Raw genomic sequence first — 17,964 nt, 5'->3', positions numbered from 1 at the left:
TTCTGTTTGCTTTGTCCCCAAAGACTCTCCTCTGTCTAATAACAGAGGCTCTATGGGCCGCATCTGGGCCAAGAGCAACTCCAGTAAAGAGCAACACAACAGTAAAATAAAACAGCAGGCAGGGCCGACGCCGGCCTGACGGAGGGAGAGCCATAACGGTTGAGGGCCGGAGCTGGGCCAGAGTCATGTAAGGTGATGGAGATAGTTATGGAGTGTTATTGTGGAGATTACTGGGCCTGACATGTTAATACAGTGGGCACTTTCTGGAGGCTTTCTGTTTGGACGAGTGGTGCTAGAGGAGGAGTTTATGGGGAAGCGACTCTGTACAGTAGCTTCCAGTCTTTTGAGGACACAAAGTGATAGTGAAGCTATGACAAACAGCTAGTTGCTGACTATGATACAGTTAATTTACTGAGATTGGCTCAGCCACATAAAGTATGTCCCCTTATAACCCAACGAACGTGTAGCCTATCACCTGGTTTCTCCTTGTCTGTGTTAAGTGTCTCCTGTAATGGCTCTTTGATTGGATTACTGGATGTGTGTGTGTGTGTGTGTGTGTGTGTGTGTGTGTGTGTGTGTGTGTGTGTGCTTTCGCTGGTACTGGGGAGAGGAATGCAGGCCAGTGAAGACGTGTCTCAGGTGCCCATACACACACTGTACAACTGAGCAGCTCAGTCTCCCTGTACCGACCACACACACACACACACACACACACACACACACACACACACACACACACACACACACACACACACACACACACACACACACACACACACACACACACACACACAACTCATCCACCCACCGACACGCACCTTCTAATCAAACATCTGGAAACTGTTCACAAAATCACTTTTCTTCTCCCTCTCTCCCTCCGCCTCTCCCTCTCTTCCCTCTGTCTCTCCCTCCGTCCGCAGAAGAGCCCTGTGATAAAAACGCCTCCTTCCATTGGCGCGTCTGTCATCGTGGAGTTAGGGAACCGTCTCGTCTGTCAGCGCAGATGAAAGGCGCCTGGGATTTAAACATGCCCTAAATAGTTTATATTGAAATGATTATGTTAGGGGGGGGCAGGATGGTGCAGGTCCCACAGGGTCTGGCACACAGAGAGACAGAGCAGAGAGACAGAGGGCTCTGTCTACAGTACCTCACAGCATGACATTTACCTCCCAGCTAACTACTAACCCCACAAAACCACAAACTGCTGTCTACAATACTCTATCTACATTAACAGCACATCACTACCCACTATCTCTATGCTATAAAAACACCTCTACCCCCTGGGCCTATCTGCACGTTACAACACACCACTGGCACAACCCGGTATGCTATAACACATGACTATCTGCAATATTCGACATTAGAGCACAGTCACACACTACACTCCTGTGGTCAGCTCAGCTGTGATAGCAGCTAGCTTAGCCAAGACCCTGTCAGCCCATTTAACATGTTACAGATCTGTGTGTGCTGTTACCAAGGTTACAGAACACTTTGGTCCAGGCAGGGGGCAGCATGGCGACAAGGTGAGACAGGTGGTCTGAATAAAATGTCTTGATCAATAAAACCCCTGGCTGACTGACTAGGTTCAGTGGGAGACGATCCAGAAGTAATGCTGGCTGGGTGGAGACTGGAGAGGAGTTCAGTGTTTATAGTTTCCCTTCCTGATATGTTTGAGTGTGTGCCTTTGTGTGTAGTCATTGTGGATGTCTAGTCAGAGTGGATGTGTGTATTGATTGCTGACTAGTGTATGGTTAACTTGTGCGTGCATGCACATGTGTGTATATGCACCGTGCCTGCATGTGCATGTCTATCATGTAAGTGTGTGTGTGTGTGTGTGTGTGTGTGTGTGTGTGTGTGTGTGTGTGTGTGTGTGTGTGTGTGTGTGTGTGTGTGTGTGTGTGTGTGTGTGTGTGTGTGTGTTTGCAGTCAGTGGCAGATGGCTCTCTCCATGTTTTCCTGGTCCATCCCTCCACCCCTTCATGCCCAGCTGATGGATGGTGATGGGTGATGGATGTGGTGCTGTCTCACAGCTCCAGCTCAGATCAGGTCAATCACTGGTGGATTTATGGAGCCCAGGGGCCTAACTCAGCCACATTATCTGGGCGGTACACAGCTGGACTGCAGACCTATCCATCTTCTCCACTCAACTCGCTCCCGGAAAACACAGCGGAGGCTAACTTTTCATTTTCCTGCACCATAAAGGCTTGGTTGTTCTGTTAAGCGCACAAATCAAAGGCAGACGGGAGACAGACGGGAGACAGACGGGAGACAGACAGGAGTGGAAGTTGTTCACACAAGCTGCTGGGGTTTGAACTTGACATTTGAGTGACAGAGAGACTAGATGTTTTCTCACACTGCATCCAATGCAGGGCTGGACCCTTCCAGTCACAGCTGATCTTGTTAGCAGACAATGATGTGGCCATGGAGGATTCTACAATATATCATTATCAACTGGTTTCATTGGCCATTATGGTGCCTCTGATATAACATGTCCAAACAAAACTGTCCCCATGCTCTGCCTCACTCTAACTAAAGAGCTGACATGACAACTGAGAATGAACGATATGCCTATTCTCTATGCTGGAGATATGATGGATGGTGGAGATGGATGGTGCCTATTCTCTATGCTGGAGATGGATGGTGCCTATTCTCTATGCTGGAGATATGATGGATGGTGGAGATGGATGGTGCCTATTCTCTATGCTGGAGATATGATGGATGGTGGAGATGGATGGTGCCTATTCTCTATGCTGGAGATATGATGGATGGTGGAGATGGATGGTGCCTATTCTCTATGCTGGAGATATGATGGATGGTGGAGATGGATGGTGCCTATTCTCTATGCTGGAGATATGATGGATGCTGGAGATGGATGGTGCCTATTCTCTATGCTGGAGATGGATGGATGGTGGAGATGGATGGTGCCTATTCTCTATGCTGGAGATGGATGGATGGTGGAAATGGATGGTGCCTATTCTCTATGCTGGAGATGGATGGTGCCTATTCTCTATGCTGGAGATGGATGGATGGTGGAGATGGATGGTGCCTATTCTCTATGCTGGAGATATGATGGATGGTGGAGATGGATGGTGCCTATTCTCTATGCTGGAGATGGATGGTGCCTATTCTCTATGCTGGAGATATGATGGATGGTGGAGATGGATGGTGCCTATTCTCTATGCTGGAGATATGATGGATGGTGGAGATGGATGGTGCCTATTCTCTATGCTGGAGATATGATGGATGCTGGAGATGGATGGTGCCTATTCTCTATGCTGGAGATGGATGGATGGTGGAGATGGATGGTGCCTATTCTCTATGCTGGAGATGGATGGATGGTGGAAATGGATGGTGCCTATTCTCTATGCTGGAGATGGATGGTGCCTATTCTCTATGCTGGAGATATGATGGATGGTGGAGATGGATGGTGCCTATTCTCTATGCTGGAGATATGATGGATGCTGGAGATGGATGGTGCCTATTCTCTATGCTGGAGATGGATGGATGGTGGAGATGGATGGTGCCTATTCTCTATGCTGGAGATATGATGGATGGTGGAGATGGATGGTGCCCATTCTCTATGCTGGAGATGGATGGATGGTGGCAGGTGGTAATGTTCTCTGTTAGCACCCTATGTTGTGTCTCCCCACTATACAGCTGGGTGGCGCTGTGTGAGTCTGTGTGAGTCTGTGTGTGTGTGTGTACAATATGTGTGTGAGAGGAAAAGAGAGAGACAGTGCAGCGTGGGCCTCACTGTTCAAACAGCTGAAAGTTTGAAGTCGCGTCGTCTGCCTGCCAGCCAGACAGCCCCGGCTCCAGTATTTCACACTTACATGTCACATTCTCAAACTTCTTGACACAAAATACACACGCACACTGGTACACATGCACACAGGCACACAGGTACACAGGTACACAGGTACACACACACACACACACACACACACACACACACACACACACACACACACACACACACACACACACACACACACACACACACACACACACACACACACACACACACACACACACACACACACACACACACACACACACACACACACACACAGGACATTGGACATAGAGAGTCGCCGCAATGTAACCTGCAAGTCATTGCTATGGCGACTCATACAGCAGTTCCCCTCCTCAAACATGTCTTGTCACATGTTGGCAGAATAGGTTGGGCAGCGATGTAACAGCCCTCCCCACATCCCCAGTGTAGTTCTTCTTCAACTGTTCTGATGTGAACCAACTCAACTCAACAGCCCGAGGAAAACTCTCAGGCCTTTTGTTTTCTCTTCATCAGTCTCTTCTTTCTGATTAGTGCAGATGAAGGAAAGGAGATTAGGAGATGAGGAGAGAAAGTAGCCACTATCCGCTTGAGATACACCCAAGTGTGTCTCATGCAAGCCAGACCACAGTGTCGCTGTTCCTCAGACATATCAATGATCCCTGAAACCAACAACACCGCTCCACATGAACCACTGTATTTTCCGTTCGGGTGACCCTCGGGGTCAGAACCATCAACGGCCCTGTTTGTTTAGGGACAAGCCTAAATCAACTATCTGCTAGAAAAAAGTCCCTTTCACTGTGTCTGTGTGGCAGCCCGGTAGGGTCGCCATCTTTGACGTCACAGGCGGAATTTGGGAAGTGGAAACGTTTGGCGGCAACATCAACAACAACAGCAGCACTGCCAGTGACCGCGCTGGAGACCGGAGTCTCTCTCTCCTCCATGCGAGGAGGGGAAGTGAACTTTGTGCCGCAAGGTTGGTTGGTCTTGGCCCAAGATCACTCAGATACCACTCATACCAGCCACAGATACCAGACCCCTGGACCACCTCCACAAAGGATCCTCTCAACTCAGTACCGTTCAATACCACATAACTTGCCCATATTGCGTTACATTTGCCAAATACGGTTGAGTGCTGATAGGGAATGTGCCTCCATTGTTAACAGCACTAGTAGTGTGTTCTTAAGATGAGCACACTAAAGGGTTGGGTGCTATCAAGGCATGAGTAAAAGCCTCTCGTCACATGGAGAGAGAGAGAGAGAGAGAGAGAGAGAGAGAGGGGGGGGGGGGAAGTAAAGAAGATAGAGGAGAGCTGTAGGGGACAGTAGGGCCACACGGACACACACACACACCTATACACTGACCTTTGCAGGTCTTGCCGTCTGGCTGCAGGGTGAATCCCACGGGGCAGCTGCAGCGAACCCCTGTAGCCGTGTCCTTGCACGTCCGGTCACAGCCGCCATTGTTCACCGCACAGGTTTCTGGGTAAAACAAAAATATACAGTGGGAGAAAAGAGAGGCGGGGCGGGGGCGGGGGCAGGGGAGGGGTATTAACATACTGACTGGCACGCATATCTAAAGAGCAGAACGGAGTCTAAAGAGAGAAACAGTAGACAGTGAAGATATGACGGGTGGGTTGAGAAGAGGCTACATAGAATGGAGAAATACACAACAGGGTGACGTTGTGTATTCAGGGCATATTGCTTTTCCATCATACCCATTCAGACTTCATTTCCACGATCCTAAGAATGTGTCAAGACATTGTGGTTGTCCATCAGACCAGTGACAGGTTATGAGACGGTACACAGTGGGAATTTCATAGACAGTTCATCAACATGTCACAGACCGACTATAAACTCATACTCAGGACTCACAGATTTCTACAAAACATAAACAAGAGATTAATGGGCAACAGGAGTTGATAAAGGAGAGGAACTCAGTAGCCGAGTTAAGACAGGAAAGCCCTGTTTCCAAAAAACGTCAAGAAAACATTTAGTCAAAAACGATACTGAAGGTTAAGTAGAGAAAACACGAGAGTCTATAATATAGTTAGTGGTGGGATCGAGTAGTAGTACCTAGGACCGAATGTGTGTATTTTGACTCCAGGAAAAATGTTCTTGTATGTGGCCAAGATAAGGTTTGCTCTGACTTGTGAATATTGCCTGAGCTAATCCCAAAACAAACAGCACCTAATGGCATCTCCACTTTACCTGCGCAGCCCAATGTTGCTATAGGAAAGCTGAGCTCACTAAACCCCAATGGGTGTCAGAAACTGCTGAGGACGGTGAAACGGTACACTGCTTTTAGAACGGGGCTCAATAATAGGCTACTATATTTAATAAAGAACAGTTTCAGATGAACTACTTGGGTCTGGCAGGCTTCTGATACGTCCTGGAAAAAACTCAGTTGACTGTGCTTAGTTAAAGGGATAGTTCATCTACTTCCCCAAACTCGTGGATACCATTTTTATGTCTCTGCGTCCTGTATGAAGGAAGTTCAGAGGTAGTTTCGAGAGCAAAGCTAACTAGCTCACAGCTAGTGATAATGCTAGTTAGCATTGGCTCGCAAAACTACCTCTAACTTCTTTCATACTGGACACAGAGGCAAAAAAATGGTATCCATGAGTTCAGCCAAAATCCCAAACTATCCCTTTAAAGGTGACAGAAGACGCTGAAATGGCTCTGGCTATTTGGACATGGACTTGTCTCTCTGGCATCTATTCCCAGCTCAATAAATGCAAAGAGGTTCTGTGCCTGCTTTAAGGGAGGAGAGAAGAGGATAAACCTTTTCAGACTGGCTAGCTAGCATGCCCGGCTCTAGAGGTCACAGCATTAGCATATAACTGTCAATGAGTGTAGTGTCACGGACTGACAGCATCTCATCAGCGGGCTGATCCAACATGGCCGTCTGTTTGCAGCAAAACCAAACGGCAGGTGGGTGCTGTGAGAGCCAGCATGGTGGCCAGATTCTACCACCACAAGGAAGCTGTCAGTGGCAAAATGGCTCTACTTCAATGAGGCTCCTGGTGTGTTTCATAGAACTGCAGATAACTTTTTGGGATACTGAACCTAATTCCCAGAAAAGGAAAACACAGAGGGAATATAGGGGAAGGAGAGATACTCTATCTTCCTGGTACACAACATGACCACCTGGTCGTTGAACATATCATTCCAAAATCATGGTCAATAATATGGAGTTGGTCCCCCCTTTGCTGCTATAACAGCCTCCACTCTTCTGGGAAGGCTTTCCACTAGATGTTGGAACATTGCTGCGGGAACTTGCTTCCATTCAGCCACAAGAGCATTAGTGAGATTGGGCACTGATGTTGGGCGATTAGGCCTGGCTCACAGTCGGCGTTCTAATTCATCTCAAAGATGTTCGATTTCTGTATGGACTTCATTTTGTGCACGGGGGCATTGTCATGCTGAAACAGGAAAGGGCCTTCCCCAAACTGTTGCCACAAAGTTGGAAGCACAGAATTGTCTAGAATGTCATTGTATACTGTTGCGTTAAGATTTCCCTTCACTGGAACTAAGAGGCCTAGCCCGAACCATGAAAAACAGCCCCAGTCCATTATTCCTCCTCCACCAAACTCTACAGTTGGAACATTGTGGCAGGTCGCGTTCTTCTGGCATCAGCCAAACACAGATTTGTCCGTCGGACTGCCAGATGGTGAAGTGTGATTCATCAATCCAGAGAACGTGTTTCCAATGCTCCACGGTCCAATGGCAGCCAACTTTACACCACTCCAGCCAACGCTTGGCGTTGCCTATGGTGATCTTAGGCTTGTGTGCAGCTGCTCGGCCATGGAAACCAATTTCATGAAGCTCCTGATGAACAGTTCTTGTGCTGACGTTACTTCCAGAAGCAGTCTGGAACTTGGAAGTGAGTGTTGCAACCGAGGAATTGTACACGCTACTCAACAGTCCTGTGCTGTGAGCTTGTGTGGCCTACCACTTCACGGCTGAGCCATTGTTGCTCCTAGACGTTTCCACTTCACAATAACAGCACTTACAGTTGACCGGGGCAGCTCTAGCAGGGCAGAAATGTGACGAACTGACTTGTTGGAAAGGTGTCATTCTAAAACGGTGCCACAGTAAGGCCATTCTACTGCCAATGTTTGTCTATGGAGATTGCATGGCTGTGTGCTTGATTATATACACCTGTCAGCAATGGGTGTGGTTGAAATAGCTGAATCCACTAAGTTGAAGGGGTGTCCACATACTCTGTATATATAGTGTAGCTTGTCTGATGGGTGCTGTAGGGTATGGCAGTGGACCCCTGCAAACGTCCCACTCAGGTGTGTGTGTGTGAGTGTGTGTGTGTGTGTGTGTGTGTGTGTGTGTGCATGGGGCTGATAATGGGTCAGACTGATTTATACTACTGAAGGCAATGGGCCCTATAATTAGCTTAGCGTGAGTCCTGCTCAGAGCCCCTCTCCTGCTCTGATGAGCCAGGCCCGCCTCCCCAGGGCAAGAGGCTGCACACAGGAACACAGGCCCGCCGCCCGCCCAAACACACTCTGATTGATGTACTGGACATGCAAAGCCTACCCCCGAACAGCCCCTCTGAACCCCCTCCCCTCTCCCACCCCTGAATGTTTCTGTCTCATGCACACTGTATTGCAACGATGCTACAAAGGCTAACACTCTTCTATTCACAGCCATCCTTTCCACTTCCCTGTGTCTCCATTTCAACATGCTGAAGCTGAGAGGAAGGTGGACAGGGTAACACCTATTTTTTGTAAATGGGAGTGGGGGATTGGGGGAGTTTCCGTGGGAGACATTCTGGGGGAGATTGACGGTTGGAGGGACCCGTTCAAGGGAACCAGCTCTCATCTCCGTGGTGACAGATGAAGATTACTCGTCTGTCTTGTTTGTGTGAGCAGCGGCAGCAGGGCCAGTGGTGTGTTGGCTGAGAGCCAGTACAAATCAACAGAGACACCCCTGACTTGCCCACCAAATACCCCCATCATCACACCCCTCCATCTCACTGTCTCTCTGTCTGTCTCCCTCTCCTCTCATCCACCCTGCCATGCTCACACATGCTCTGGGCAAACCTGACTGATCTGCTCTGCTGACGTCAGGAGTGAAGAGATAGAGAGTGGGTGCACACACACACAAACGTACTTCATACCCCTCACACACCCAGACATGCTGACCAGGCAAATCTCCATGCAGGCCCTTCTCGCTCTCTCTCAGTAAGACACATGTTCTATTGATTAAGAGGGAGTCATGTGAAAAGAGGAGTGGTTGTGCTTTATTAAGCATCATGCCAAGTCTCATCAACCCTCCACACACATACTGACTGAGCTGTAGGGGCATGATCGTCTTTCAGCAGGGCCTAGCTAACAGGATCCCCCTTCACTGTTGTCATGGGCACCTAATCCAGCTGTCAGTGCTGCCCCCGTCCTGAAATCACGCTATCCACACACACACACACACGCACACACGCACACACGCACGCACACACACGCCCAGCTCAGCCCATCTGTCCTAGGTGAGTGGTTTATTTGGACTCCTCAGCAGCCGAGGTCTGTGTAGCTATAGCACTACACTCTCTTTCTCCCGCTCTCACACCTCATCAAGTGTCCAGCACACACTGGTTTAATCCTAAATGAGTAGAACTTTGACAACACCTGGCTTTTTCTGTGCTAGAACTTTCACATTCTTCACTCTTTCCTATCACTCTCTCTATCAGGCTTTTCTCCATCTATTATTTCATTGTAGACCAGGTTCCAGTTGAGTCTGTCTTGATCAATCTGGGCTCCAGTGATATGGGACAAAGCCTATGGCTGTGTCTGCAGAGAAAATAGCAGCAGCAGACGCACAGAGAGAGTCAGGAACGCTGTGTGTCAAAGCAGGCAGACGAATGGAGCACAGTGTCAAATCTAACAGACGTTCAGGGCTGCTCTAAAGACTCCCATTGTCTCCATGGCAATCAGACTAATCAGACCTGGAAAGTATAAAAGGAAACTGCAAATAAAAAAGTTGGGATTAAAAACATCTCAATAACACAGGTCATATAAATGAGAGCTGGGGGTTATAGACAGTGTTGGAATGAAGGGGAGGAGCATCAACAGTGACATCATCAGGTATGAAAACAACAGGACTGAGTCAGGCAGGGGAAAGATTCCTCAACTGATGAAAGATGAGAAGGATGGAAAAGTTCACTTTTAGAGGAAATAGGTGGAGTTTTGTCTTTGTCCCCCCCCCCCCATCCCCCCAATTTACAGGCCAAAGTCATCACCTGTTGAAGTAAGATCTGCCTCTGTATGGGAGAAACCTGCAGGCACCAATCCATAACAGTAACAGTATATACAAGCTCAGGATGTCTGAATGTCTGACTGATTTAAGTCTCCATGCTGGTAAACAACATACATTGTACAGGATCCATTTCTGCCTTTGAAAACAAAATAATGTAAAATAAAGGAAACAGAACCATAAGAGACCAAGATGGAAACGCTGCCTCGAGGCTCCCAGGTTTAAGGAAGTGCAGATTTAGTTAGATATTAGTGGGGGTTCACGCGTTTAGTCTGGTTTAGTGGTTAGTCCAGATTAGTTGAGATATTTCCATTAAAGGGAGAAATATTGAAACCACACTTTAACAGTCAGGTGGAACTTCACAGGGGGTTCGAGGTCTGAAAGAGGGAAAAGAAAGGGTCACAGGGACAGACTATGTACAGAATGGTGTTATCTAGGAGTTGATTGGCATACGTTGTCTGAGAACCATGTCGTTTGTCACTTCTCACCAAACCTTTAGAGTGATTTTCGTTCAACAGTCAGTCACGACTGTTGAAGGGATGCATCATCCTCCACTTAGTCGGGAAAGGGTTAACTATTCACGCCTGTATTCATTTGTGCATTCATTTAATTTGTTTTATACTAATTGACTGAGTCATCCGTTGATGAACCTACAGTGTAGATACAGTATCTGGAGCCTGTCTCTCATCGACGGTGTCCAGGGCTTGTATGAAAGCTCTTTATGCCGCGATGTGGCTGTTCGACTGATAATGCTCACTTGGAATGCAAGTACTGTCGGCCAAACGAGTGCATACTTGAGGAGTAGGGTGGCAGTCTGAAACGGGAAGATGGCGAGGGGCATATGGTGATAATGAACTGTTAAGGGCCCTCTGAAAGACATCCCTTGAGGAGTACGGCTTCAGATATGTTGGTACTGCAAGGGTCAGGCTAGGACACGTAACTGGCCAAGGGGACTGAGATGGAAATGATGTTATAGGATGGATGGGAAGTTAAAGGTCACCAACATTAAAGACGTAGGTTTCTATTCAATCAAAACAGCTGCCTGGATGAGGCAAGGCAAGCACTGCAGTAGAGTTTGTTGAATAAATGAATCCAAATGTACATTCTCACAACATAAGTTCGATGATTTGTCTTCACCCGGAGACTTCCAGACGGTGGATTTGATTGAATGAAGCACTATGTCATCCAAAGAGACTCTGCTGATAGAGACCCTTCAAAGATACTAGCTCTTATGTTCTCCACGGCAACGCCAAAGATATAATGGGATGGAACGGCTCCTTGTGTACTGTTCCCTCCAAGCCATGAGTATCAGTATGGGGAGGGGGAAGGAAGGACTGAGGGTGTTTCAGATATTACAGGAAGATTTTCACCTAAATTAGTGAACATGAAACCGTGTGAAAATGGTCCGGTGTTCTTCAAGACCTTATTCGTTGACCATTAACTTTCTGTTATGAGTAAAGACCACCAGTCTAATCTTTGGAGGGATGTGTAGCTGCCTATAGGGGTAACTGTTAGTTACTGTGGGAAATCTAGACAACATGTATCTTCTGCCGAGACGGGCGATGGGGAGAGGTGGGTTGGAGAAGTTTACCAACAGGCTGGGACCTTGAGGGTGGACATAGAGGGTACCAAGGACTCATAAAAATAAAAATGTATTTAAGAGAGAGAGAGAGAGAGAGAGAGAAGGGAGATACAAGCACAAGCGCCATGGCAACACATAGAAAGAGGAAGAAAAGAGTTACCCATAAGTAGCCGCCGTTTCACCCGCTTGTCCACATCAGCTATTGACGTGGCATTGAACTCAGAGCTCTCAATTGCAGCCTCATCTCTCTCTAAAACACAAGTGACAAGGGGACAAACAGTGAGCAGTAAGGTTAATTAGAAGCCTAATGTCCACCGCCCGCTGCCGCCCGAGACGTCAAGTCAAGTCAGCCCCTCTTGGCGTTTGAGCAAAAACAAAGCCAAGAAGCAAGAAGCCATGAAAAGGCGCCAAAATCCCTGTTAGAGTGTTAATCCCAAAAACAAATCCAAAAGTCTCAGATAGCAAAAAAACAAACAAAATAAGTTGAAATGAGGGTAAGGGTGGGGGTAGGGGACAAAAATAGCAGTTCAAATAAAAATATAATTTAGGGGGGGTGGGGGAGTTGGTTGTTGTAGCCGTTGCTGTTTCTGTCTTCCATATCAAACGGCCACACACACTCAGCAATGATTCCCTCACATCCGAAAAGGAGGAAGAGAGGAAGGAGGAGTAGAGGGAAGGATGAGCAAACATGTCCAAGACAAGCTGCATGAGTGTTGGGTAAGAAGCAGGGGGGTGAGGATGACAACAGAACGGGTAGGAGGCTATGCTAGCCACCAGATCAGACAGACACTACAGAGGGAGGGAGCAACTACAAGGACTTCAGAATGACAAAATGAAAGAAAGAAAGGGATGAGAGAGAGAAAAGGGGAAGAAGAAGAGAGAGGAAATCCCGTCCCATCGTGGGCCACAATGGGAGAAGTAAATGGGAGGAGGAACACTCATAAATAAATGGGGTTGGGGACTAGTGGAAGGGGGAGCGATGGAGAGGGCATGCACAGAGGAGAAGGAGGTCGTCTGGGGGCAGCGCTGGTTGCCTGTTTGTCTATGGAACACATCACAACTGGCTTTAACAGTCAACGCTGGAAACCATGTTCCCAAGCTGGGATGGAGGGAGGGGTGTGAAGGGAGAGGGGAAAGCCCGGGGGTTACGGTTAAGATGAACATGCAGATATGCAGCTGAGAAAACGCTGTGTTGCAGATATGCAGCTGAGGAAACACAGATATGCATTAGCAGCCACTGTGTTAGAATGGATGGGCTGGGGTGGTGATGAGCGCTACTGGGCCTTGGGAAGAGAGGGTGTCTTTCACTGGGATGTCAGAGTCATTAGGCTCTGAATGAGCATCTCTCTCTGAAGCACTGAATTGGGGGTGGGGGGGGGCAGGCCAGGGCACTGCCACTCAGTACAATAGAACGAGGACTGTCTTTGATGTACAAAGTCCTACAGGGGGGATTTTGAGTGAGGGGGGAGGAATGGGTAACTAAAGCCCCCCCTGGTCACCCCTGGCTTGGCCTGTTACTGGTCTTTCTCAGGCGGTTAGTTTGGGAAGGATTGGTAGACAAAGTGAAGGACTCTCTGAAGCAGTGTTCACAAATGAATGGAGGCTTTCTGGCTCTCAACTAACGGTTAGGTGTGTGTGTGTGTGTGTGTGCATGTGTGTGTATATGAATGTGTGCATGTATGTGCGTGTGTGTTTCTGCCTGTGTGTGTGTGTATATGGGTAACTGGGCAATTATGTGCTGGTGTATGGGTGTGAGTGCTTGTGAGTGTGTGCATGCTTGAGTGTGAGGATGCGTGCACGTGTGTATGAGCGTGTGAAAGTGTGTGTGTGAGTAGGTGGTTGTGTAAGAAAGGGTGAGGAGGAGGAGAAGAGAGGACTCCAGGACTCTCCTAAGAGGCTAAGGAATCAGCAGTTCTAAGGTCCATTTAGAGGAGGCCTTCTGAGGGGGATGTTTAGAGAGAGAGCAGAACTTACACAGGAAATAATCACTGAAGAGAGGGAGGAATGAATCCATAGCAGTACACTACAGCTAAGAGGAGAACAGTAACGGTAACCAGTAACGATGCACTGTAAGAAAACAGGGGGACAAGTGTTGGTTGCTATTAATGTTACTGCAATTCAAGGAGGAGGGAAAAAATGAAAGAAGAAACAAATCTGAATAAAAACAAAAAGGAAATCAAAGGGAAAATGCAGAAAAGTAGGATCTCCCATGCAGCCGGACAGACAGAAACACAGACAGGCAGAAGGGTTGCGTAGATTAGTGACAGAGGTATGGTGAGGACAGACGGGCGGGCTGACAGACACGGAGAGCGTGTCAGAGTGAGAATGCATGCGGCTGGCTGGGATGATGGCATGACGGAGGTGTTATTGAGAAACAGGCAGGGTTACGGGTCCCTGTTTCTACAGGTGGATGAGGGAGGAGGTGCTGATGGGTGGGGGGTGACGTGGGTTTTGGGGGTTGCCACAGTAACAGGATTTTGTTTGCTGGTTGAGGCCGTTGTACTGTTAGGGGGAGGGGGGCATATTTCAGGTTGGAGGAGGGGGGGTTGTTTGGAGTGATGTTTGGGTGGGTAGCTCTATGTAACGTTAGATCAGGCTGCAACTGAGATGTTCACTCTAATCCTGTATCATTGTTTTATTAGTTCCCCCCAGTCTTTAATTCAATTCCCTTTAATAATCTTCATTCCTTTAAGGTAAGGATTTAATCCTGTTTTAATTGAATTTGAACATGGATGCTCAGACAAGACAGGCAATCAGTAACTATCACCAGAAAGCAGGAGGAGGTAGGTAGGGAGGAAGAGGAGGAGGAGGAAGAGGAGGATCACCAGAGACAGCACTACACAAAGGTGGGTCAAAGGTGGGCCCAATGACAGAGCAGTTGGGACACTCAGACCAGGAGCCTTTCCTCTCGCCAGAGAGAAAAAGACACGGGACAGAGGGAGAAGGAGAACAGAGTTTTTCATTCTTTCAGAGGTCTTCCTCTTCTTTCGTGGATTTCGTTGTTCCTCGCATGGCTGGAAAGGAAAAGGTTATGGGCACAAAATGAAGGCAGTTCTGTGAGAACACAGCACTGATGATACTGTATAGTGGAGATCTGTTTGTGGGGAGAGAGAGAGGGCTTCTCCAGTGTTCTAGCACAGCAGGAATGACAACACACAGAAGAAGGGTTTATTTGTGACATGACAGAAGACCTGTGTGTGTGTGTGTGTGTGTGTGTGTGTGTGTGTGTGTGTGTGTGTGTGTGTGTGTGTGTGTGTGTGTGTGTGTGTGTGTGTGTGTGTGTGTTTTCATTCCAGTTAGAACAGGCATTGCAGGGATCATCAACTAAATTATGTGCAGGCAATTTTTTCTTGAGTGGATGTTCGTGATGCCGGAACATAATTACAAATCATTGGTAGACCGCAAAATGACCGCAAGAAGCACAAACAGATATAATATTTGAATAAAACAATCATTTCAAACATTGCTTACATTTGTATGCAAGCACGTCTATTATGCGTGGGAATACTTGAGAACAGATTTGCTAAATTAAAATTTTACAGTATTATGTCCAACAATGAAAAAATAAATAAAAAAGTAATAATATATATTTTTAATTTGCTCTGAAAACGTTTAGGGCCAAATAAAACCACCCGTGGGACAAATTTGGCCTGCGGGCCTCCAATTGGGGAAACCTAACATATTGTGTTCAGATGCATCTGATCTTCGTCCTTCTGGGGGCATCTGTACAGTCTTTGACTCACTGGCATAATGTAACACAAGAAAAAGAGTTTGTGTATCTGCCAATCTGCTTCAGCCTGCCATGGATTTTGCAACTCGGTGGGATAAACCTTGTTTCAGAGCTATGGAGAAACAAGGGAGTCTGTAAATCACTGTCTCGTTATGGACAGACAGACAGACACCGCCAGGCTCCCTTCGGAACACTCCGGGAACGTCCAGGAACGTCTCTGTGCACCCAAAAAACACTGGAGCATTTTTTTTAAAGGCAGAAAAAAATCAGTTTTGGTACGTCCAAGCTTCCAAACTTCCGAGCCAAATGTGGGACTGGAGTCCGTTGGAAGGAAGGCAAAGCAAAAAACTATGAAAAACTCTTTCACTTACCTGGAACCTCTCATTTATCTCAGTCAAATTCCCCCAGAAAAAAAATCATGAACATTTCCTCTCTGTTCGGCTTTGGAGCCACCATAGCCACGGGATACAGCCACATTGAGATCCGGGCGTAAAAGTTAGCCATTTGGCAAACAGTGGCATGCAGGCTTGGCGTCTGGGCATGAGGTACACGGACTTGGCTAGTTTTCCAGGGTAATGAAGATGATGAATGTGTTTTTCAACTTCTGAGACTTCTCAACTATTCATTTTCCAGTTTCCACTACAGCCCTACCTAGGGATCAAACCCCCAAACCCTCTCTATTCCTCCTTTCACTCCCTGACAAGTTAACACACTACTACTACACTGACTACTCTGTCGGGCAGGGAAAGTGCGTGTTTGTCTGGGAGTGTGCATACAGGTACAGGTGTAATTGTGTGATTGAAAGAGAAAGAGAGAGACAGAGAGACAGAGAGAGACAGAGAGACAGAGAAAGAGAGAGAGAGAGAGAGAGAGACAGAGAGACAGAGACAGAGAGAGAGAGAGAGAGAGAGAGAGAGAGAGAGAGAGAGAGAAACAGACAGCCAGAGAGAGCACCACATAAAGGAATGAGACACTGGTCATACAACTCTCCTCTGTCACATGGCAAATCAGCTATTTAAAACATGCACCGGAAGCTGTTTTCTTAGTACACATTTAGATGGGGAGAATTCGTTACTCCCTCTTCTCCCCATGCCACGATCTCCAAAAACAGGGTGAGCAGTCTTCAGGCCCCAGACAGGAAATAATCACCATCGTCATCGTGAAACTCCGGGCGACATTTTCGGGGTGCAACAGAGCACAGATCTGTGCAAAAATACTGTAAAGCTCGTTATAATCTGGCAGCTGGATTACAGATCGTTGAAGAAAAATGTATAATTGAATCACAATGCCAGATTATAGTAAGGTTTACGGTATTTTCACACAGATTTGTGCTCTTTAGCACAGCGAAAATGTCGCCCTCCATCTCTATTCAATTACTCACAGTTTCAAGTTACTCACATGACTGTGTATATTTGCAAGAAAAAAAAGAAACATTTGAATGCACTTTAAGACTGGTTGATTATCTAGAAAATGTAAATGTGTTACTGCGCTCACTTTAACGCTCGCTCACTTTTCCTGTCCATCTCTCTCTCTCTCTCTCGCTCTCTCTCTCTCTGAATGTATCAGTGGCTCAATCTCTCCCCCTCTGTCTTTTGTTGTGAGTGTATAAATAAGATGAGGCCGGGGTAGGGAGAGAGGGCTCAGGGGTGAAGTTAACTCATCACAAAGCCCTTCTCACCAGTTTCTCTCACACATTTATAACATCTACTGCAAAACAGATGAGAAATAACAGCTTTAAGATTAATATATTCTCTAATGTGCACTGAGTGTCAGTACCAGTCAAAAGTTTGGACACATACTCATTCAAGGGTTTTTCATTTGTAGAATAATAGTGAAGACATCAAAACAATGAAATAACACATATGGAATCATGTAGTAGCCAAATAAGTGTCAAACATATCAAAATATATTTGAGATTCTTCAAAGGAGCCACCCTTTGCCTCGATGACAGCTTTGCAAACTCTAAGCATTCTCTCAACCAGCTTCATAAGGAATGCTTTTCCAACAGTCTTGAAGGAGTTCCCACATATGCTTTGTGGCTTCTTTTCCTTCACTCTGCGGTCCAACTCCTCCCAAACCATCTCAATTGGGTTGAGGTCGGGGGATTGCGGAGGCCAGGTCATCTGAAGCAGCACTCCATCACTCTCCTTCTTGGTCAAATAGCCCTTAAAAAATGACAGTCCCACTAAGCACAAACTAGATGGAATGGCGTATTGCTGCAGAATGTTGTGGTAGCAATGCTGGTTAAGTGTGCCTTGTATTCTAAATAAGTCACAGACAGTGTCACAAGCAAAGCACCCCCACACCATAACACCTCCTCCTCCATGCTTCACGGTGGGAACCACACATGCAGAGGTCATCAGTTCACCTACTCTGTGTCTCACAAAGACAAGGCAGTTGGAACCAAACATCTCACATTTGGACTCATCAGACCAAAGGACAGATTTCCACCGGTCCAATGTCCATTGGTTGTGTTTCTTATTATTGGTGTCCTTTAGTAGTGGTTTCAATGCAGCAATTTGAACATGAAGCCTGATTCACGCAGTCTCCTTTGAACAATTGATGTTGAGATGTGTCCGTTACTTAAACTCAGTGA

At 47.0% G+C, this 17,964-nt stretch overlaps 1 protein-coding gene across 1 annotated transcript in view; it reads right to left on the bottom strand.

Annotated features, from left to right (window-relative positions):
• LOC135515095 (signal peptide, CUB and EGF-like domain-containing protein 1) overlaps positions 1 to 17,964 on the bottom strand; it is a 209,829-nt gene that overhangs the window by 30,608 nt on the left and 161,257 nt on the right. The window contains exons 6-8 of the mRNA XM_064938927.1: positions 16,518 to 16,571; positions 11,799 to 11,888; positions 5,158 to 5,274 (exon numbers count right to left, since the gene is read on the bottom strand). Coding sequence (XP_064794999.1) covers positions 5,158 to 5,274; positions 11,799 to 11,888; positions 16,518 to 16,571 — 261 coding nt within the window. The remainder of the gene's footprint in view (positions 1 to 5,157; positions 5,275 to 11,798; positions 11,889 to 16,517; positions 16,572 to 17,964) is intronic.

The sequence above is a fragment of the Oncorhynchus masou genome, chromosome 26, assembly GCF_036934945.1.
Source record: "Oncorhynchus masou masou isolate Uvic2021 chromosome 26, UVic_Omas_1.1, whole genome shotgun sequence".
Lineage (NCBI taxonomy): Eukaryota > Metazoa > Chordata > Actinopteri > Salmoniformes > Salmonidae > Oncorhynchus > Oncorhynchus masou.
The sequence above is the reverse complement of the archived record's forward strand: the minus strand, read 5'-3'. Positions and strand labels throughout refer to the sequence as shown.